Source organism: Salmo salar, chromosome 22, assembly GCF_965601325.2.
Source record: "Salmo salar chromosome 22, fSalSal1, whole genome shotgun sequence".
Classification (NCBI taxonomy): Eukaryota; Metazoa; Chordata; class Actinopteri; order Salmoniformes; family Salmonidae; genus Salmo; species Salmo salar.
The window spans coordinates 4,964,522-4,988,966 of NC_138312.1; the positions used below are offsets into that span (position 1 = coordinate 4,964,522).

The 24,445-nt window shown below is 42.0% G+C and overlaps 1 protein-coding gene and 1 long non-coding RNA gene across 3 annotated transcripts; one reads left to right on the forward strand and one right to left on the reverse strand.

The window, feature by feature from the left end:
* Positions 1 to 673: 673 nt before the first annotated feature.
* On the forward strand, positions 674 to 24,387 carry map1lc3a (microtubule-associated protein 1 light chain 3 alpha). The gene is given in 4 exon segments (NM_001139589.1): positions 674 to 927; positions 6,726 to 6,781; positions 7,506 to 7,612; positions 22,945 to 24,387. Coding segments are annotated over 4 exon segments (366 nt in total). The 5' UTR covers positions 674 to 887; the 3' UTR covers positions 23,108 to 24,387.
* LOC106582644 (uncharacterized) lies at positions 2,948 to 6,228 on the reverse strand. Of its 2 annotated transcripts, XR_006761279.2 has the most exons (5): positions 5,327 to 6,228; positions 4,502 to 5,205; positions 3,636 to 4,325; positions 3,409 to 3,547; positions 2,948 to 3,306 (listed from the first exon to the last, which is right to left on the reverse strand). It is a non-coding gene; the product is annotated as an uncharacterized LOC106582644 (long non-coding RNA). The 2 variants fall into 2 exon arrangements; XR_001323360.3 differs by having other exon boundaries at positions 4,502 to 6,227.
* Positions 24,388 to 24,445: the final 58 nt, after the last annotated feature.

The window sequence follows — 24,445 nt, forward strand, 5'->3', positions numbered from 1 at the left end:
ACTGCATCTTGCCATCTTTATGTAACTAAATGTATCACTAGCCACTTTAAACAATGCCACATTATATAATGTTTACATACCCTACATTACTCATCTCATATGTATATACTGTACTCTATACAATCTACTGCATCTTGCCTATGCCGTTCGGCTATCACTCACTCATATTTTTGTACATATTCGTATTCATTCCTTTACACGTGTGTGTATAAGGTAGTTGTTGTGGAATTGTTAGGTTAGATTACTTGTTAGATATTACTGCATGGTCGGAACTAGAAGCACAAGCATTTCGCTACAATCGCATTAACATCTGCTAACCATGTGTAAGTGACAAATAAATGTGATTTGAATATTGCTATTTTCCCCTTCAATATAATGGGGGATCATTTTATTTGCAAACAAAGCCTGCAGTACAATTTGGTCGGTTCAATGAATGGGGCAGTAGTTCCCCCCTTCCGACAGTGGAGGCCACTGCCGACTGACTGATCTACAAATCACCGTGCATCATAAATACATTTGATAAACAACTACTCATTATTACTTCTAGATCAGTCAAGTTACCATTTACCCACAATGCACCATGGATTTGGTAACTAGTGACAACCCTCGAACCCTGACAATGCGACACTCCATTTTAACTCATCCACAGTTACTCGATCAGTAGAACAGTGCAGAAGATAGCCTCCCCCATCTCTCGTCAGGACTAAAAAGGAAACGCTTGCTACGTTAGCTAGTTTATTCCAAACCAAAGCTGGGGTTTTTTTAGCTACATTGAGCACCGACTTGACAGACAAGCAAGGGACAGCATTTGTTGAGAATTCCATAAACAACTTGAGATATTTACTAGTATATTATCTCATTTATAAACCACAACGTAATCTACAGTGATGCCATCCGATAGACCATTCAAACAAAGAAGGTCATTCGGTAAGTATCGTCAGCTGTTACCAGTTGCTAACCACAGATCTTTGAGTTAACCTTAGCAAGCTAGGCATATTCTTTACTGGACTGGCAATATTGTATTGTTGAAAACAGCTCAACAGTGTACTCAGTATTCCTCGTTATGAATGTAAGTGTAATGGTAGTTACTTAAAGTAAATTCGAATACATTTGTTGACAACACAGCCAACGCCAAAGAGGCCTTAACTTTGATACTGACGTTAGCATGCTTAAGCTAGCTAGGCTAGTTGATCAGCTAACAACGTCAATAATAAAGGCATCCGCATGCTTCCCAGCCGAAACAGTATGGTTGAATTCGTACATATATTGACGTTTTTGTACTTCGGTGAATGTTTTTTTCGGCTGTTCGACCGCACATTTTTTTAGGAGGCAAGCCATAGTTTAGAGCCGAAGTCTTCGCCCCTTCGTCAGTGATTGGTCAACAGTGGGGAATCTTCAATAAAGTATTTGTCATTCAAGGAGAGACAACTCGTTTTCATGCAATTATTTTTAATTGAAAAATACTGAAAACAAAATTACATGTAAAATGGTGCAACTAAGATCTCTTAGGCAAAAACGTCAAAAATAATGCACGATTTTTGTTGTTGAGTTATCTTAAATTAATTCTGACTTTTTTGAGGAAGTGTAAACTGACTACGGCGTCTAAAAACTTTACAAAATGTACTATTGCCTACAATTCAAGGCGGCGTACAATTCAGGGCGTCCCTTTCCCCTTGAGTATCCTGTTGGTTACAGCCCCCTAGCAGTGTCCTTCGCTCCCGCCTGCCGAACAACTGCCATCATAAACATACCTGCGGGAAAGTAGTGCTCTAGCCAGCTACAGTCAAAGACAACTCTGTGCTTCCTTTTATTGCCGCCGCCTCTTCTTCTGTGGGGTTTATCGACGGTTGGCAGCATCCAACGTTATGATGCTCATCACTGTATCCTGTGTCAAAAGGTTTGCTGGACTTCGCTAAAGATCTGTAGATTTCTACATTACTACATTATTATTATTTATGAAGTAGGGCCTTGTAAACAAAAAGGGTGTTTACAAGGCCCTACTTCATAAACTTTCGTTTGAGTTTCCTAGTCCCCATAGAGCTAAGTAAATCTGCTTTTGGTTTTAATGCACCGTATTGCCTGAACAAAATTCAAAATACATTTAATCTTGATGTTCTGGAGCTGTTCCCACGCCTTTGCCGGACAGTTGTGCTTGTCAAGCAGGCGCGAAGGCCAATGTGTCCCGGTGTTGCCGTTCATGCCCTCCCCATTGAGTAGTAGTCTGTATGTAGGCTATATATAAAGGTGACATCTAGATGGTTATCAATATTAATTATTTATTGTGTAGGCTGCTATCCTATTTGAAATAAAATTGTGTGAGAGAAAAAAAATGGCCACATTAGCTACCGCTTGTACAGTCAGGTCAGAAACACACAACTTTCTTGAGTGGCAATAAATCTGCCCAATTAGCTGATTGGCTTTCCGTACACCCACTCCTTCTATACTCCGTCGCAATATTGGGCTGCAGCTACCCATACTTGAGTTCCACTGCATTTTTTCATTGTTCCCCTCTAATCGGGGACTGATTTAGACCAGGGACACCAGGTGGGTACAATTAATTAGAACAGAAAACCTATCAAGCTCCAGACCTCGTCGGGTGAATACCCCTGTTGTAGGCTATGAATTTGAAAGTGGTTACATTTGCCAAGCCCCATCCCTGAGCTTTATTACCAAGTAGTGGGATTACCGTTGGGCAGAAACACAAACTCTGGATTGTGCATGGGTGCCAGAAATGATTGCATGATATGTGTATTTGTGTCAGGCCATTCTAAATTATTACCCTGTGCAGTGCAACACAATTGACAGAGCAGTCACATGTCCTCAATGTCTACACATGCATTTGCACTGCTGATGTAGGCTAATTTGGGTTTGACTACTGCAGGGCTCTACGCTAACTTTTTTCCCAAGGAGTACATGTGCTCCTAAATGAAAAAATGTAGGAGCACAGTGAAAAATGTAACAGTTTATTAACAAACAATTTATTACATACATATTTATACTGCGTGTACTAAGGGACACACATCTGTGGAACAGCACATACCACCAAAATCAAACATTGACCCATGCCTACTAGACGCAAAGGTTATCAGTTGTCCAGCTGCTTTTGTATGTTGGCCGTCTGGCACGCTAAGATGTCAGCCAGCGGCCAGAAGACCCCTCCAGGCTGATCCTCATCAGGTCTTCGGTGGTGGAGACCCCCAAGGCAGCTTCTTGTCGAATTCTTAATCTGGTTCTGCGCATAGAACCCTCACTCACACTGGGTGGCTGAAATGGGCAGCACCGCAGCTGCACCAACTCCAATATGTTCTAGGGAAAATATATATTTTCATTTTATTTAAACTCTTACCATTAACTTATCAAAACCAACCATATGATACCATACATAACCACTCAGGACTGTTAGTCTACCTTGTAATCGTGCCTGTAGGTATCCTTTGTCAACATGGTCTCCCACAGGCCACTGTAGGATTTGTCCTTGAAATTGTGGCTGACCAGGATTTTCAGCCCCTGCCACTCATCCTGGATTGCAGCCATGTTGCACCCTGATCTGCAGGATTAAACAGAGCAAGTGCGTTTGCAAATATGCAAACATATCATTGTCTCATATGGCAGTGCAGTGTCAAATAAATTATTACCTCTCTAGAGGCTCCTTGAAATGCCTCATCAGGTATGCCACACCATCATCGCCAAAGGTGAGAAGGCTGGCCTGGTCTTCTGGTCATGTGTCAGTTTAGCACTCTGAAAGACTCCACTGGGGTCTGGACACCCTCATCTTTCAGCAAACCACCAAACCTGGCTTTGAGATTATCCATGTTGATGGCCGCCTCCATGTGCTGCTTCAGCTGGGGATTGGTGAGGTCCGTGAAGCCTTTCAGATTCCCATTTAGTGTTATTCCATTTTAACAGAAATAACACGCATACACACACAGAGACACACAATGAAATGTCTGGCCATTTGTCTGTCTCCCATTAAAATAAATGTAAAGACTTCTCCACTGCATTTCCCTCCTTATCGTCAAATTGTTCTATTGGGCAACGAATACATTGATTCTCACACTGAGAATCTGTCTTAATCATCGATTTTAATCATCAATTTCTCTTACATCCTAACAAGCCCTCATCCTAACACACCTGGAATCTCTTCTCATCACCCTGCTGCTAAGCAAGCATGGTCTGGATCTTCTCCAGCATGCCTCCTGCCTTTGCCCTAAGCTTTAGTGCTTCCAGTCTGGTCACTGTCTTCCTACACTCTGATGTGGCTTGGGGGAGGATCAGGTCATTCCTTTGGAGGGTGAGGCTAAGTGCGGATAGCTCCTCAAATATGTCTGAAAGAAAATGGCAGAATACTCAAGAGTGCATTCTCTATTTCCCGCTTTATCTGTTAAGTAATCAGTAAATAAACTGTCACCGTCAATTACTTGATTCTGAATCGTCATTTGAGTCTTGAACCTATTTTTTTTTTTAAACTAGTGTGGTATTACATTTCCTGTGTCAAACTGACCTTCTTTGTCCGTCCTTGAACTTCCGCTGTTGTTGATGCCACGGCCAGGTGCTCCATGTGCTGCAGAACAACTGGCCTTTGTCAGTGGCAAGGTCCTTGTCTTGTCCATGCCGTAGGAACACTTTGAGGGCTCTGTGGACATGGGGGATCCAGCGAGTTCCCTTGACGCTAGACGGTGTGCAAATATCCACACCGAACTCTTGCGCGAGAACATTGAGCTCTCGTTTGGATTTTCCGCTGAAGTGATTCGTCTTCCATATCAGATTCAGAAGATCGTACACGACAGACACCTTTGGCTCTTTCTTCTGAATGGTCAGTATTGCCAGCTCTAGTCTGTAAGTCGGAACAGAATCTTCCAAACAATTCAGTCTCCTTCCCCCCTGTCTCTTGTGCCAACAGAAAACAATAATTCTGTGGTATTTACCATTCCAGCAGTTAGCGCACGCACACAGACAGTATTGTTTAACATTCTCTGCTAGCAAATAAAACTAAATCATAGAGAATTTATTAGTTACAAACCTACGTGGCATACAGTGGATTGGGATTATATGCGCCCTGCCTCTCTCTGCAGGTGGGCAATTACTCCCCCACCGTGGCCCATGTTCACAGCGGCACCATCTTCCCCGAAGGAGATGCACTTCTTCATCCATGATCCTCCTCTGGGCGAACAGCACGAAATGTGGCCTTTGTGGCATCCAAAACACCTCGAATGACAACACAAAAAAACAATTATACAAAAGTATTTCTGACAAACTAAATTATCTCCATTATGAATAATGATTCAACTTTACACAAGAATAAAGCCTATAAAGAGGAACAATTTACTAATGGCATGAGAGTGCTCAAGGGTCTGTTGTCCGACCAGGAGATTGACTGGCTTCCCATCCTTCAACAAGCGTATGTAGACAATCTCGCATTCGGTTTTGGATATCAGTGTCTCCGTCTATTAGAACGGCAGGATACTTCGCGGCTTTCAGCTTCGCTGACAGGCTCTCTCATTATGTCAGCAATTTGACCGATCATCTCCGCACGTCTTACATCATTGTCAACTCCGTTTTTGTGGTGGAGTCTAAGCAGCCTAAATTTGACGAAAGGTTCTTCTTTCGCAATGAAGTATGCAATGTTTATTTTCAGTTGCATCCTCTTCTCCTCCTCAGACAGCAGCACTTGCCTCCTCAAGGCTGCTGACACCGTGCCTGATTGGTTTCTCCTGTCTCAACAGGTACAGATCTCTGCACTGGATATGCCGCCGCGAGATGTTATGTTTCGCTACGCTATCGCTTTTCAGATGCGGGCTTCCTGACACGAAGGACAAGTTGCCCGCCTGTTTCTGCCCTGTACAATATCTGCAGAACATGACGTTGTTTTTAAACTCTAGCGATGGGAACATTTTGAGCCAATTCGCATTGAATCTATATGTTCTCCCACCTCCGGCTAGTGACCCCGGGGGTCACGGTAGCTTCGCTAACGTTAGCCGCCATGTCAACATTAGCCTCCTCAGGTAAACCTTGTGAAGAGGCTTCATTAGTTGAACCTTGCGAATCCCCTTCGCCGGATTCCTCTTTCTCCTCGTGTCTTTTTCGCTTAAAATAAAATTGAATGGGCTTCATTTTTAGCGATGCCTGCATGTTAATACTATGCTGATACTATTTTCCAGTGTTGTTCACCTTTCTCTGACTGGACTGCGTCATCACAGAAAACTCTACTGTGGTTGGTGCATGCCGCTTGTGGAATGTGGGACTTGTAGTTTTTAAACAATTAGCAGCGGGGGGGAAAATAGATTACGGTAGGTTGTAATCTTTAATTGCACACTGTGCTTGTAAATAATTTTTCCGGTTCGCACAAATCTATTTTTAGGGGCAAATGCAAGTGAAATACTCACACTGTAGAGCCCTGGACTACTGTGGAAAACCATTCGCATTACTGAACCCAGTATGCTTATTTTGAGAACTCTTTGACTGTTTAGTCATAGCCTATGTTGGTCATGTTTGCAGTTGCACATCCCATATCAAAGAGACTTTAGTTGCTATGCACCCCATGTATGGACACATTGGTGCCTCTCGGGTGGTTCAAAATGTTGATCAAAGACCACTTTCCTGTGGAATTTGAGTGTCTGTAATTCTGTATTTTATATTCATATATTGTAAAATTGCAAAATACAGTGCTCCCTTGAGAAAGAGACCTTGACCTCCCTGTATAAATACATATAAATTCTTATCTGCAGCTGATCGTTGCAAAGAAGTGCATCAAATCCGTGACCAGCACCCCAACAAAATCCCAGTAAGTTACACTGACACTGCCCTCTATAGAACAGAATCACATAGTCACATCCAAAATTATTGGTGCCCTTGATGAAGATGAGAAAAAAAGACTAAAATAAATAATACAAATACTGAGGTATATTGTATGCTTTAAAAAAAGGGGGGAAATTGTATTATTTTATACTAATACAATTTATCAGAGATTTTGTTTTACAAGCAATACCTAAAAAAATTATTGCCACCCCTTTTCAATACCTCACCTTATAACGGCACTAAAATAATTTATAAGATTGGAGAACACATTGGGAGGGATCTTGGCCCATTCCTCCATACAGAATTTGTATTTTATTTGCTCATCTTTATCAAGGGTGCCAATAATTGTGGCTCTGACGACATTTATTTTCCCTGCTCACCACACACAATGAAGAGCTACATTACACTTGTCTGCGTAGAATTCGGTTGTCTGGCTGTTGTTGCTGAAAGCTCTTCATTTATCAGTAAATTGATTACAGTAAGAGCCTTTCTTGATGTAGTTCACATGATACCCGGACAAGCCCACTGCAGAAGGCTATAGCCAGGAACCACACTGAATGCTATCTTTTTCGATTAGTATATGAAATATTCGTCCAACATATCTTATAGTGCCTTAATATATGTGATGTAATATATTCAGTATTAATTGGTTTTATGATGATGGAATTACATCTTATAACTGTTTATCATTGCTTGGTGCTCCCCTACAGGTAATCATTGAGCGTTATAAGGGAGAGAAGCAGCTGCCTGTGTTGGACAAGACAAAGTTTCTTGTCCCTGACCATGTCAACATGAGCGAGTTAGTGAAGATAATCAGGTAAGACCATTGAGTCATGACTTAATGAGGTTTGGATTTGATGACATGTTGGTAGTCCATGGGCAACAGAGTCATGGACACTATACCCCACACTTTGAACCTGAATGTCCATTTATGGTGAGATCATTTCAACACCTTAAACACTTTGCCTTTCTCTCCCATAATGTAAAGCAGTGTACTGACTGTTCAGTTAGTGTGTACTTTAGTCAACGCATTCTCTCAAAGTCTGGAAGGGAACTGTATGTGCCTGTATCCCCAGTCTCATGTTGACCAGATTGTTTACTTGTCTGGAGTGTCACCCAGAGAGCGGGGCGAGCCGCAGTGTGCCAATAATTGGTGCACACACTGACCCCGACTTCCTCGGGAGACTTCTGCTGGAAACACTCTAGCACCAAAATACACCCTGTTATCATTGGGAGAGACTCTCTTCCTGTTTTGTGCTTGTCTCTTCATATTACAGCCATGTCAATGACATGTGGGGCGAGGGGGAGTAGACCTTAACTGTTTCAGCACTGCTCTGTGTGATATATATATTTTTTTTTCTTAGGTTCTGCCACAATAAATTATATTGAACTGGAGTACTTGAATGAAAAAAATATATATACACTACCGTTCAAAAGTTTGGGGTCACTAAGAAATGTCCTTGTTTTTGAAAGAAAAACACTTTTTATCCATTTAAAATATCAAATTGATCAGAAATACAGTGTAGACATTGTTAATGTTGTAAATGACTATTGTAGCTGGAAACGGCTGATTAACAAAAGGAATATCTACATAGGCGTACAGAGGCCCCTTATCAGCAACCATCACTCCTGTGTTCCAATGGAACGTTGTGTTAGTTAATCCAAGTTTTATCATTTTAAAAGGCTAATTGATCATTAGAAAACCCTTTTGCAATTATGTTAGCACAGCTGAAAACTATTGTGCTGATTTTAAAGAAGCAATAAAACTGGCCTTTCGACTAGTTGAGTATCTGGAGCATCAGCATTTATGGTTTCGATTACAGGCTCAAAATGGCTAGAAACAAAGAACTTTCTTCTGAAACTCGTCAGTCTATTCTTGTTCTGAGAAATGAAGGCTATTCCATGCGAGAGATTGCCAAGAAACTGAAGATCTCGTACAACGCTGTGTACTGCTACCTTCACAGAACAGTGCAAACTGGATCTAACCATAATAGAAAGAGGAGTGGGAGGCCCCGGTGCACAACTGAGCAAGAGGACAAGCACATTAGTGTGTCTAGTTTGAGAAACAGTCTTCAACTGGCAGCTTCATTAAATAGTACCCACAAAACACCAGTCTCAATGTCAACAGTGAAGCGGCGACTGTGGGTTGCTGGCCTTTTGGTGTTTTGCGGGTACTATGTGTGTGTAGATCTGGGGCTCCCGAGTGGCCTAAGGCACTGCATCTCAGTGCTGGAGACGTCGCTTCAGACCCTGGTTCGATTCCAGGCTGTATCACAACCGGCCGTGATTGGCAGTCCCATAGAGCAGCGCACAATAGGTCCACCGTCGTCCGGGTAAGGGTTTGGCCAGGGTAGGCTGTCATTGTAAATTTGACTTGGCTAGTTAAATAAATGGAAAAATGGGGGGGGGGACGTATCAATTTCAGAATAAGGCTGTAATGTAACAAAATGTGGAAAAAGTCAAGGGGTCTGATAACTTTCCGAATGCATTGTACACTCACTGGACAATTTATTAGGTACACTATCCAGTACCGGATCAGACCCCCCTTTGCATCCAGAACAGCCTGAATTCTTCAGGGCATGGATTCTACAAGGTGTTGGAAACGTTCCACAGCGATGTTGGTCCGTGCTGACGCTATGGCATCACTGCAGATTGGATGGTGGTACATTCATGCTACGAATAGCTCATTCCATCTCATCCCAAAGATGCTCTATTGGGTTTGGTCAGCAACAATGTTCAGATACGCTGTGGCGTTCAATTGGTATCAAGGGACCTAACGCGTGCCAGGAAAACATTTTCATTTTTAGCTGATGGGAGGTGAACCCGGGGTGTTCGTCTGTTGCAATAGCCCATCCGTGACAAGGATTGACGAGTTGTGCGTTCCGAGATGCTGTTCGGGGAAACCACTTGTACCGTGCTTTTTGTTGTCTGTTTGTGGCCCGCTTGTTAGCTTGCACGATTCTTGCCATTTTCATTCAACCTCTCATCAATGAGCTGTTCTCACCCACAGCCCTACTGCTGACTGGATGTTTTTTGTTTGTCGCACCATTTTCTGTAAACCTTAGACAATGTTGTGCTTGAAAATCCCAGAATGGCGACCAGTTTCTGAGATACTGGAACCGGCATGCCTGGCACCGACGATCATACCACGCTCAAAGGTCACTCATTTTGCCCTTTCAAATGTTCAATCGAACAGTAACTGGATGCCCGTCTGCCTGCTTTATATAGCAAGCCACATAACTCACTGTCTGTAGGAGCAATCCATTTTTATGAAAGGGATGATTTCAGTCAATAAAAAAACAAGTGCAATTTAAGATTGATTTATTGAAACCGTAATGTTATATCGTGGCACACAATCTTCAAGTAACCTCAGCAGTGGAGCCTATGGCTGTGCAATGGCATGGCCTTTTGTTAATTTAGCAAACAAGATATTCTTATTTCCAGAGCCCTTATTTTAGTTTATTTAACCAGGCATGTCAGTTAATAACAAATTCTTATTTACAATGACGTCTACCGAAAGGCCTGCTATGGGGAAGGGGGCTGAGATGAATGAATGAATATTGGACAAAACACACATCACGACAGGAGAGACAACACTTCATAAAGAGAGAACTAAGACAACAACATAGCAAGGCAGCAACATAACAACAACATGGTAGCAGCACAAAACATGGTACAAACATTATTGGTTACAGACAACATCACAAAGGACAAGAAGTTTGAGACAGCAATACATCACGCGACGTGTCCATGACTGAGTCTTGAATGAAGAGATTGAGAAAAAACTGTCCAGTTTGACTGTTTGTTGCAGCTCGTTCCAGTCGCTAGCTGCAGCAAACTGAAAAGACGAGTGACCCAGGGATGTGTGTGTTTTAGGGACCTTTAACAGAATGTTACTGGCAGAACGGGTGTTGTATGTGGAGGATGAGGGCTGCAGTAGATCTTAGATGGGGGGGAGTGAGGCCTAAGAGGATTTTATAAATAAGCATCAACCAGTGGGTCTTGCCACAGGTATGCAGAGATGACCAGTTTAGAGGAGTATAGAGTGCAGTGATGTGTACTATAAGGAGCATTGGTGGCAAACCTGATGACTGAATGGTAAAGAATATCTAGCTGCTCGAGAGCACCCTTACCTGTCGATCTATAAATTACGTCTCCGTAATCTAGCATGGGTAGGATGGTCATCTGAATCAGGGTTAGTTTGGCAGCTGGGGTGAAAGAGGACGGATTACGATAGAGGAAACCAAGTCTAGATTTAATTTTAGCCTGCAGCTTTGATATGTGCTGAGTGAAGGACGGTGTACCATCTAGCCGTACTCCCAAGTACTTGTATGAGGTGACTACCTCAAGCTCAAACCCTCAGCGGTAGTAATCACACCTGTGGGGAGAGGGGCATTCTTACCAAACCACAAAACCTTGTTCTGAACACCTGCAAAAAAGGTAAAGGGTAGAGAAAGCTTGTTGGACACTAAGAAAGCTTTGTTGTAGAGTGTTTAACACACAATCTGGGGAGGGGACAGCTGAGTAGAAGACTATCATCTGCATATAAATGGATAAGAGAGCTTCCTACTGCCTGAGCTATGTTGTTGATGTAATTTGAGAAGAACGTGGGGCCTAGGATAGAGCCTTTGGGTACTCCCTTGGTGACAGGCAGTGGCTGAGACAGCAGATGTTCTGACTTTATACACTGCACTCTTTGAGAGAGGTAGTTAGCAAACCAGGCCAATGGCCCCTCAGACACCAATACTACTTAGCCGGCCCACAAGAATGAAATGGTCTACCGTATCAAAAACTTTGGTCAAGTCAAAAATAGCAGCACAACATTGCTTAGAATCAAGAGCTATGGTGACATCATTGAGGACCTTTAAGGTTGCAGTGACACATCCATAACCTGAGCGGAAACCAGATTGCATACCAGAGAGAATACTATACACATCAAGACAGCCAGTCAATTGATTGACAACTTTTTCCCAACACTTTTGATAAACAGGGCAAAATAGAAATTGGCTTATAACAGTTAGGATCAGCTTGATCTCCCCCTTTTAAATAAATAAAGGACGCACAGTGGCTGCCTTCCAAGCAATGGGAACCTCCCCAGAGAGGGGGAGAGAGGCTTGGCGATGATGGGGGCAGCAACCTTAAAGAAGGGTCTAAACCATCTGACCCAGTTGCTATTTTTGGGGTCAAGTTTAAGGAGCTCCTTTAGCACCTGGGACTCAGTGACCGTCTGCAAGGGAAACTTTGTAGCGGGGAAAGGGAGAAAGAGGGAGGAGCATCAGGGCTAGTCGCAATTAGAAGGGGTGGGAGATGAGGAAATGTTGGATGGGCAAGTCAAATAGGAATCCTGACTTAATGAAATGGTGATTAAGGAGCTCAGCCATGTTCTCCTTTTCAGTAACAACTATATCATCAACATTCAGAGACATGGGCAGCTGTGAGGAGGAGGGTTTATTCTCCAGGTCTTTAACTGTTTTCCAAAACTTCTTGGGGTTAGACCCACAGTGAGAGAACGGCTCCTTAAAGTAAATCACTTTGGCCTTCCGGATAACCTGAGTGCACTTATTTCTCATTTGCCTGAACAAGAGCCAGTAAGCCTGAGTATGTGTGCGCCAAGCCTTTCGCCAAATTGAATTCTTGAGGTGGTGCTCCTCTACAAGATCACGGTTGAACCAGGCGCTGAACCTGTTTTTAATTATTATTTTCTTTATGGGGGCGTGTTTGTTAACAATACCACTTCAAATATAAAAAAAATAAGGATCAAGTGTCTTTGTCTTCAAGCTGATTCTATACCAATTTACAGAGGCCAGTTCATAAAGGAAGGCTTGGATTATTTGTGAGGATAACATCAAGAAGAGTAGCCTTTTCTGGGTGTTTAGAGTCATACCTTCTGGGATTGGTAGTAATCTGAGAAAGATTTAGGGAGTCCCATTGCTTTACGACTTGGTCAGGTGGTTTAAGCATGTCCCAGTTTAGGGCACCTAGCAGGACAAATTCAGACTTTGTGTAAGGGGCCAGGAGAGAGCTTAGGGCAGGTAGGGTATAGGCCGGAGGACGATAACACCCAGCAACAGTCAACAAAGTGCTATTTGAAAGTTTAATGCTTAAAACCAGCAAATCACCAAGTCTGTCCCTAAACAATTTGGAGACAACCGAGCACTGAAGGTGATCCTTGGTAAAGATTGCCACCACCACCTTTGGAAGATCTGTCTTGCCGAGAAAGGTTCACATCAGTATTCAAAACTCTTCATTAACCACGTCTCAGTAATGACCAACACATCTGGATTGGAGCTGTAAACCCACACTTTCAATTGATCCATTTTAGGTAATAAGCTTCTAGTGTTAACGTGCAGAAAACCCAGGCTTTTACGAGCAGAAATCGGTGAAACATATCAGAGCACAAGTCAGAATCGGGGCTAGCAACAGTAGATGGGCCAGGGTGTACATTCACATTTCCAGATATCATCAGCAGTAATATAATCAGGGCACGGCAGAGGACAGGGAGAGCTCTGCAGTGTTGATTTATAACATTTGAATGTGCATTAGATGGCAACAAGATCATATTGTAGAGCAATTTCATCAGGTAACATGAATACAAAGCCGTCGAGAGGTGGTTAGAATAGGATGGGAAGCCAAAAGTCCGTGTAACCAACAGAGTCAGAGTCCCGAGTGTGGGAACAAACACAGTCTGTCCCACGGTTGGGTAAACAAGAAAGCTTATAGTCAACATGAGGGAAATAGCATAAGGCACAACAACAAAAATATAACGACTTGGGGCTAGCCATTGTAAGTTCAGAGTCACTCGCCCCAACAGTGCGTGTGTGCTGGAGGCTAGCGAAAGCTTGGGAGAGAGGGTGGAGTGTGGCGGGGGTACCTGTCAGTCAAGACGCACCTGTTTTTATATGAAGAAAAACAATGTAATAGAACAGAATATTTTTCCAAATGAAAACTTCAATGTTATTCTCAAATAGTGATAATTTGAAACTGGGCTCAATTTGGTGAGTTCAAAGACAACTTTTTTCAGGGTTTGTATTTATTATGAAGCTACTCTTTCTGGGGTCCTGCAAAATTAAGGCAGTTATACTATTTTAAAAACATTACAATACATTCATAAGATTTCACAACACACTGTGTGCCCTTAGGACCCTACTCCACTACCACAAATCTACAACACAAAATCCATGTGTACGTGTGTGTATAGTGCGTTATCGTGTGTGTATGCATGTCTGTGCCTGTGTATGCATGTCTGTGCCTAAGTTTTTGGATATATTTTTTTTTAATCTGTTTTTTAAAATCTGATTCTACTGCTTGCATTAGTTACCTGATGTGTAATGGAGCTCTGTAGTACTGTGCGCCTCCCATAGTCTGTTCTGGTCTTGGGGCCTGTGAAGAGACCTCTGATGGCATGTCTTGGGGGTATGCATGGGTGTCTGAGCTGTGTGTGAGTAGTTTAAACAGATAGCTCAGTGCTTTCAACATTTCAATACCTCTCACAAATACAAGTAGTGATGAAGTCAATCTCCTCCACTTTGAGCCAGGAGAGTGACATGCATTGGGTTACAAACCCAAATCTTGTTTTCGATATACAGACGTTCAATTTAGTTTATTCTGCCTATTCTTTGGAATTTTCTAAATGAACATTTCCACATTGAACACTGCATGGTGATCAATCAATCAAATGCATTTATAAAGCCTTTCTTACTTCAGCTGATGTCACAATGTGCTGTAGAGAGACCTAGCCTAAAACCCCAAACAGCAAGCAATGCAGGTGTAGAAGCACGTTGGCAAGGAAAAACTTCATAGGAACCAGGCTATAAGGGGTGGCCAGTCCTCTTCTGGCTGTGCCGGGTGGAGATTATAACAGAACATGGCCTAGATGTTCAAACGTTCATAGATGACCAGCAGGGTCTAATAATAATAATAATAATAATAATAATAATCACAGTGGTTGTAGAGGGTGCAACAGGTCAGCACCTCAGGAGTAAATGTCAGTTGGCTTTTCATAGCCGATTATTCAGAGTATCTCTACCGGTCCTGCTGTCTCTAGAGAGTTGAAAACAGCAGATCTGGGACAAGGTAGCACGTCCGGTGAACAGGTCAGTGTTCCATAGTCGCAGGCAGAACAGTTGAAACTGGAGCAGCAGCACGACCAGGTGGACTGGGGACAGCAAGGAGTCATCAGGCCAGGTAGTCCTGAGGCATGGTCCTAGGGCTCAGGTCGTCAGGGAGCGAGAGAGAAATACTTAAATTCACACAGCATACCGGATAAGACAGGAGAAATACTCCAGATATAACAGACTGACCCTAGCCCCCCGGCACATAAACTATTGCAGCATAAATACTGGAGGCTGAGACCGGAGGAGTCGGGAGACACTGTGGCCCCATCCGACGATACCCCCGGACAGGGCCAAACAGGCAGGATGATAGATTTCGGCCACTACATCTGTTTGGTGAGTAGGACTAGGCTTAAAAGAATACTCTATCAAACTAATAGTTTTGCATATTTTCAGTGTGGAACCTATCTTTTATCTGGGTTATAGCCTAGCCCTAGGCTAACCAATTCTAAATGGAACTAGCAGTTCATAAAGTTCATAAAATGGGCGTGACGCAATTATTCCAAAACTGTAGCTCATTGTTGGAACACACATTTTCCTACTTCAGTCAACCAGTCCATTTTGAATTTCTAATAAAACTGTCATTTGGCAAGGAATGTAGGTTGTGTATCCCATCAGTTAAGTTTTTATGAGCATGTATTTCTGTAGGCCTAATGTGAGCTTGGGTGTGCACTCAGGATGCGTGTGTAGAGGTCAGATTGCAGTTGAGTGAGAGAAAAGGGGAATTTGGGGAGAGAACTGCAGGATGCGTGGCATAGTTTCTTTTGTTGAGCCCCGCAAATGCACCTGTAGGTCTATGGAACACTGGAGTCAGAGAATTTAAGGAGAAGTATCTTTTTTTACAACCCTCGTTTTGGGGGTCCAGGGTCCCCCCTGGATACATTTTTTTTTATGTAGAAGGATGATGAAGATCTGTTCTGGTGACCTTTTTAAAATGACATTCTACTCCAAAATACATTTCAAATTAAATTATGCTGAAATCATTTAAAATATAATTTCCACCTCCAGAAATGAGGCCACTAACATATTTGCAAAATTATTTGTTTCAATTATTTTAACATATTGGACCATGCCCCCCGAAACATGAACCGCCCGCGCTCCTTAACACCCTCCAGCTTAACCCGGAAGCCTGCCACACCAATGTGTCGGAGGAAACTCCGTTCAACTGGCGACCAGGTTCAGCCTGCAGGTACCCGGCACGCCACAAGTAGTCTCTAGGGCGCGATGAGCCAAGTAATGCCCCCCGGCCAAACTCTCCCCTAACCCGGACGACACTCGGCCAATTGTGTGCTGTCCTATGGGACTGCCGGCTACGGCCTGTTGTGGCACAGCCCAGGAGTGAACCCGGGTCTATAGTAACGCCTCTAGCGCTGTGCCGCTCGGGAGGCCCTCAGCTTTTCATTTTATATTAAATTTGTAACAATGTCAAACACAACTCCACTTTGACATTATGGGGTATTGTGTGTAGGCCAGTGACAATCTCAATTTAATCCATTTTAAATTCGGTCTGTAACAACAAATTGTTGGAAAAGTCAAGGGGTGTGAATACTTTCTGAAGGCACTACAGTGGGGTCTGAAATTATGGCACCCTTGATACAGATCAGCAAAAAGACTAAAATAAATACATGCACTAGTTAAGTATGTTCAAAGCATAACAATATCTCAGAGAAAGATTACGTTTAATCTTTTTTTTCTAAAAGATACCAGTCAAAATTGAAATAAATGAATTAAGCCCTAATCTATTGATTTCACATAACTGGAAATACAGATATGCATCTGTTGGTCACAGTTACCTTTTGCCTCATGCAGCGTGACATCTCATTCAGTATTTGTATTTATTATGGATCCCCGTTAGCTGATGGTGGGAACTGGAACACAGCTGATCTCAGACAATCCCGTAAGGGAAGAAGCCTGATGTGGAGGTCCTGGGGTGGCATTGTTACACATGGGCCGGTTGGACGTACTCCCAAATTCTCTATAACTACGTTGGTAGAGAAATGAACATTCAATTCTCTCGCAACAGCTCTGATGGACATTCCTGCAGTCAGCATGCCAATTGCACGCTCCCTCAAAACTTGAGACATCCGTGGGATTGTGTGTGACACAGTTGCTCATTTTAGAGTGGCCTTTTATTGTCCTCAGCACAAGGTTCACCTGTGTAATGATCATGCTGTTTTAATCAGCTTCTTAGTATGCCACACCTGTCAGGTGGATGGATTATTTTGCCAAAAGAAAAATGCTCAGTAAAGAGATGTAAACAAATTTGTGCACAACATTTGAGAGAAGTTTTTGGAACATTTCTGGGATCTTTTATTTCATCTCATGAAACATGGGACCAACATGTTACATGTTGCGTTCATATTTTTGTTCAATATAGTAAAATCAAGTTTGTTTCAATATAATTCAAACTTTTGTTTTAGCAGTGTTGTGGACTCGAGTCACAAATTTGATGACCTTGAGACTCCATTTGAAAATAAAATAACTTGAGACTTGGAGCCTCAAAACTTGGGACTTGACTGACATGAGACTGATGACTTGAAAATATCTGGCCAGGTTTTGTCATGTTGTCACTCATTTTGTGGTACAGAGTCTCAATGGATTACTCTCCACGCAGCCAGAGACCGTAGCCGCAGCATCGCCCTTCCAAAAAAAACATCCAACAGATTGGCTAGTGAAACGCACACTTGGCCCTCTGATTGGACCAGCAAACTGGCATTCAACACAGGTCGGGTGAGCTAGCGAACAGATTGCTGATTTGCTGTACAGCTATAGGATCAGGTGCATCACAAACGTCATTGTAGGGAGAGAGGATTGTCATAATTAATAAATAAATATTCAGCTCCAAAAATAGTTTGGTGATCAAGAATATTAACTATTTACTTTGCCAACTCACCAGCAATGGGACACCAAGCAACAATTACCAGCATATGCCTACTGGTCTTTTGGTATGTCAAAATTACTTGAAATAATCATTAATAATTAATTTACTTATGAAGCTTGAATTTGGAATTTAAAATGTAATTATTACTGTGGCGAAGACGCACCATAATGGCTTCCACTTGCGCTCTCCAAACTCCCAACAGTGGAGAGTGCTTTGTTCTTTTGTTGAAATGTTTGCTGTTGATTTCACATGTGTAAATGCATATGTGGTAAATCTATATTCCATCTAATCCTACAATAATTGCTAGCGTTTCATCATTTCATTCGTAAACCGTTTATTGCAAAACTTTGTTTCTGTTTCCGTTTTATTTAATTCAACGTATGGTTTCTTTTGTTCGTATTTCCCGGGTTATGTCGGAGTTCCGTGTGTCTGTCCTATGTCGCTGTCATTCTGGTTGCATAATAGGAGTGCGCGTGCCTCAGTTCACATAGAAATAGGCTTCGTGGCCTGGACGCCACGCTTTGGTGTCAGTACATTTGAATAAGAATCATTAACCTCTCTGGGCCAGTGGGACGTTTGCGTCCCACCCTAGTCAACATCCAGTGGAATCGCGTGGCGCGAAATACAAATACCTCAAAAATACTATAACTTCAATTTCTTAAACATATGACTATTTTACACCATTTGAAAGATGACTCTCGTTAATCCAACCACGTTGTCTGATTTCAAAAAGGCTTTACAGCGAAAGCAAAACATTAGATTATGTCAGGAGACTACCCTGCCAAAAATAATCACACAGCCATTTTCAAAGCAAGCATATATGTCACAAAAACCAAAACCACAGCTAAATGCAGCACTAACCTTTGATCTTCATCAGATGACACTCCTATGACATTATGTTATACAATACATGCATGTTTTGTTCAATCAAGTTCATTTTTATATCAAAAACCAGCTTTTTACATTAGCATGTGATGTTCAGAACTAGCATAGCCACCGAAAACTTCCGGTGAATTTACTAAATTACTCATGATAAACGTTGACAAAATACATAACAATTATTTTAAGAATTATAGATACAGAACTCCTTTACGCAAACGCTATGTCAGATTTTAAAATAGCTTTTCGGCGAAAGCACATTTTGCAATATTCTGAGTACATAGCTCGGCCATCACAGGCTAGCTAATTTGACACCCACCAAGTTTGGGGCAACCTAAACTCAGAATTACTATTAGAAAAATTGGATTACCTTTGCTGTTCTTTGTCAGAATGCACTCCCAGGACTTCTACTTCAACAACAAATGTTGTTTTGGTTCCAAATAATATATAGTTATATTGAAATAGCTTCGTTTTGTTCGTGCGTTCAGGTCACAATCCGAAGGGTAACGCGCGAGCGCATTTCGTGACAAAAAAATTCTAAATATTCCATTACCGTACTTAGAAGCATGTCAAACGCTGTTTAAAATCAATTTTTATGCTATTTTTCCTCGTAAAATAGCGATAATATTCCAACCGGACAACGTTGTATTCATTCAAAGACTGAAAGAAAAAAAATGGAGAAGTCTCGTGAACGCGCATCTCAGTCTCACTGTCCCCAGGGAGGCCACTTACAAACTCTGCTGCTGTACTTTGCCCAGAGACAAGAGGCACGTCATTCCGCTTTCTGAACGCTTTAGAGAGCCAATGGAAGCCTTAGAAAGTGTCACGTAACAGCACAGATGCTGTAATGTCGATAGAGATGCAACAGAAGGACAACAAATTGTCAGACAGGGCACTTCCTGCATGGAATCTTCTCAGGTTTTGGCCTGCCATATGAGTTCTGTTATACTCAGACACCATTCAAACAGTTTTAGGAACTTTAGAGTATTTTCTATCCAAATCTACTAATTATATGCATATACTCGTTTCTGGGCAAGAGTAGTAACCAGTTTAAATTGGGTATGTTTTTTTTATCCGGCCGTGAAAATACTGCCCCCTAACCCCAACAGGTTAAGCCTGATTTCATACGAATGTAACAATGGATGTGAAAATGTACTTTTATATTGTAGAGACAGTTTATTGGTTGTAATTACCAATTGGGTAATTGTATGGTCCTGGGAGGGGCCAAGTGCTTACATGTACCTATTTGAACTCCTATTAGACAGATTTGGTTTTTCAAGGGGAGGCTGTGCAGTCTTGCCCTCTACCTGTGTCCATTCAGATAGGACAGGTTACAGGGATAGTTCACCCAGATTAAAAATTACACATTGGTTTCCAGTCTATGGACAATGTATGACAGCAATTCATGCTTTGGTTTAATTTCCATGACATTGTTTCCGCATGCTAACGTTTTAGCATTTCTGGCACAAATCCCATTCAAGTAATGGGACCGATATTTGCATTTTTTTTGCACATCATGTACAAATCATCAAAGGATCTCAAATTGATTGTGAATTTGTCACTTATAGATGATTTGAACATGAAGCGTGAGAAATATCAGTCCCATGACTTGAATGGGATCTGTGCCACAAATGCTAAAACATGTGTAAACAGTCCCAGGGAAACTAAACCAAAGCATGGATTGCTGTCATACCTTGTCCATAGTTTCCTTACACTGTAAGCAGTCTATTTTATTTTGTAATTTGGTTGAACTATCACTTTAAGCCTGATACAGAGACTATTTATTTTAGGTGATTGCCTGTGTCCAGTTGTGGTCAAAAGTTTTGAGAATGACACAAATATTAATTTTGAAAGTCTGCTGCCTCAGTTTGTATGATGGCAATTTGTATATACTCCAGAATGTTAAGAAGAGTGATCAGATGAATTGCAATTAATTGCAAAGTCCCTCTTTGCTATGCAAATGAACTGAATCCCCCAAAAACATTTCCACTGCATTTCAGCCCTGCCACAAAAGGACCAGCTGACATCATGTCAGTGACTCTCTCGTTAACACGGGTGTGAGTGTTGACGAGGACAAGGCTGGAGATCACTCTGTCATGCTTCTTTGAGTTTGAATAATAGACTGGAAGCTTCAAAAGGAGGGTGGTGCTTGGAATCATTGTTCTTCCTCTGTCAGCGATGGTTGACACGCCTTCCCTGTGGCTCAGTTGGTAGAGCATGGTGTTTGCAACGCCAGCATGGTGTGTGCAACGCCAGGGTTGTGGGTTTGATTCCCACGGGGGGCCAGTGCAAAAAAATAAAAAATAAATGCATGAAATGTATGTATTCACTACTGTAAGTCGCTCTGGATAAGAGCGTCTGCTAAATGACTAAATGTAAATGGTTACCTTGAAGGAACCACGTGCTGTCATCATTGCTTTGCACAAAAAGGGCTTCACAGGCAATGATATTGCTGCCAGTAAGATTGCACCTAAATCAGCCATTTATCGGATCATCAAGAACTTCAAGGAGAGCGGTTCAATTGCTGTGAAGAAGGCTGCAGGGCGCCCAAGAAAGTCCAGCAAGCGCCAGGACCTAAAGTTGATTTAGCTGCGGGATCGGGGCACCACAAGTACAGAGCTTGCTCAGGAATGGCAGCAGGCAGGTGTGAGTGCATCTGCACCCACAGTGAGGTGAAGACTTTTGGAGGATGGCCTGGTGTCAAGAAGGGCAGCAAAGAAGCCACTTCTCTCCAGGAAAAACATCAGGGACAGACTGATATTCTGCAAAAGGTACAGGGATTGGACTGCTGAGGACTGGGGTAAAGTCATTTTCTCTGATGAATCCCCTTTTTGATTTTTTTGGGGGCATCCGGAAAAAAGCTTGTCCGGAGAAGACAAGGTGAGCGCTACCATCATTCCTGTGTCATGCCAACCATAAAGCATCCTGAAACCATTCATGTGTGGGGTTGCTTCTCAGCCATGGGAGTGGGCTCACTCACAATTTTGCCTAATAACACAGCCATGAATAAAGAATGGTACCAACACATCCTCCAAGAGCAACCTCTCCCAACCATCCAGGAACAGTTTGGTGACGAACAATTCCTTTTCCAGCATGATGGAGCACCTTGCCATAAGGCAAAAGTGATAACTAAGTGGCTCGGGGAACAAAACATTGATATTTTGGGTCCATGGCCAGGAAACTCCCCAGACCTTAATCCCATTGAGAACTTGTGGTCAATGCTCAAGAGGCAGGTGGACAAACAAAAACCCACAAATTCTGACAAACTCCAAGCATTGATTATGCAAGAATGGGCTGCCATCAGTCAGGATGTGGCCCAGAAGTTAATTGACAGCATGCCAGGGCGGATTGCAGAGGTCTTGAAAAAGAAGGGTCAACACTGCAAATATTGACTCTTTGCATCAACTTCATGTAATTGTCAAAAGCCTTTGACACTTATGAAAGGTTTGTAATTATACTTCAGTACTCCATATTAACATCTGACAAATATCTAAAGACACTGAAGCAGCAAACTTTGTGAAAATTAATATTTGTGTCATTCTCTAAACTTTTGTCCACGACTGTATATTTTATGATATGGCATTTTCACCATTGGATCACCAAGACCTGTAAATAAATCTATAATCTACACTTGCCTTGCTTTGTGCTGATTTCATGCCCGTTACAATTGCTACAAGGTCCTTATTTTACAATGACAAAATAATGAAAAGGTCTGTCTGGGAGCCTCTAGACAGATTTGTAGTTGAAGTATTTTTTTTCACGACTTGGACTTTACTCAACCCGTTCTACTTGAGACTCGAACCTTGCGACTTGACTTGTGACTCGAATAATAGTGACTTGGTCCCACCTCCTTTGTTCAGTCTGTTACACAAAGTAACAATCACGGCTAACAGTGTCACCTTGCGTGTACAATTATTTAATTCTGTGCATCCATTGCTAATTGTTGAATCCTCAATAAAGCGATGCCTGTTCTATGACCTGCCCCTTGAAGGTAGACATTCAATCTGATGCCAATTATAGTAATGCTGTGTGTGGATTTTAAACTTGCTTGCATGAAATGCTTGCCTGTACTCCGAATACACAAACCATGCAACACCTCCAGGTGATTCAAGCTAAAAGATGGGTCATATTCATTAGGCACCAAATGGACTGAAGCAGGGAACGACTACCTGGACTCACCAAATAACTGCTTGTTTTCATTTTACTACAGTGTGCCCTAATGATTGTGTCCATGGTGTAGTGATCAGCCCTGACCTCTGTATACCCATTCCCTTCCAGGCGCCGGCTGCAGCTCAACCCCACACAGGCCTTCTTCCTCCTGGTCAACCAGCACAGCATGGTGAGCGTCTCCACACCCATCTCTGAGATCTACGAGCAGGAGCACGACGAGGATGGCTTTCTCTACATGGTTTACGCCTCTCAGGAGACTTTTGGATACTAGGGAGAGAGGGCAGTCTGGTCAAAGAGATGGGAGGCACAGGGGTACAGAGAGAGGCGAGGTTAGGTCAAACCCAGCTGTGTGTTTCTATCTTGTGCCCCCCCCCCCCCCCTCCCCGGATGATTGAGTTCCCTTAAGGATAATTAAACAGACACCACCATGTCTTTTCATGACACTAGTAGGTAAACAGGAACGCTATGTGCAACATCCCCCTCCCCCTTTTTCCCGCCTTATTAAAACTAGCATCCCCAGTGGAAGTACATTTCTATTAGGAGTCTTTTTTTCCTTTAGTCATAGGCTAGTGTTTTTGGCCCATTGGTTTTGATTTTATAGTTCATTATTTTATCTCCAACTGGGACCTGGTTTTTCAGATAGAGTAGAGCACTGTTAGTGTTTTTGTTTTTTAGGTTTTGTAACACCTTTTTACTTACGTGGTCATAGGTGCTATTGCCTAAACCAATGGTTATTAATCTTGTCTTGAGTTTCCCCAATATTGACACAGCTTACCTTTCTGGCACATCTGCCAAAAGTGCAAGTGAATTTAACTACACAACAAGACATGCAATTGCTCTACCATAGGCTAAGCCATCAATATCCCTGTACCTAAATCTGCTAGAGCATTGTGTATTTTAGGTTGTTCTCCCCTCTCCCTCCATTTAAGTACTGTTTAATAATCAATCAGATTTGTTTGTCATCTTTAGCAGTTGACTGGTTCCATGAGCAAGATGACCATCCGTACAGTCATAACAGGTAGTGGTGGGTATGTGTGTTGTGATATAAGCTAGTACTTAGAATTGAGTAGTGGAAACAGATGTATGATGTAGAAATAAATACGCTTCTTTGCACATATACATTTATACTATTATAATAAGACTCAGTATTGAAAATAAATAAATGACTAACACATTTGATTCTTTTTGTATCTGATATTCTCTCCTTTAGAACACTGTTCTGTACGTATGCCTTTGGTAAAATGACTTTTGAAACTGGGTTTGTGATGCACTACATACCTTGCATGTTTTTCATCATTTTTTTGTATTGATTTTGGCAATAGATATAATTGTTTTTAAGTGTATTAAAACATTTCTTTTTAGAATTGTTTCCAAACCAAAAACTGAAAATGTATGTTAACAATTGTGTGTGTGTGTGTGTGTGTGTGTATAAACCATAAAATACTGAAGTTGTGTTTATTTAAATTCCTCAATTGTAACTAATTCAAGGAGTATAGCATTGCTTCAAATTCATTTTAAGCATTTGACGAATAAAGCAATTAGAAATGTAAATTCATGGTTCTAGTAGTGGTTAACTAGTGTCAATGTTGAGTACAAATTAGGGACAAGC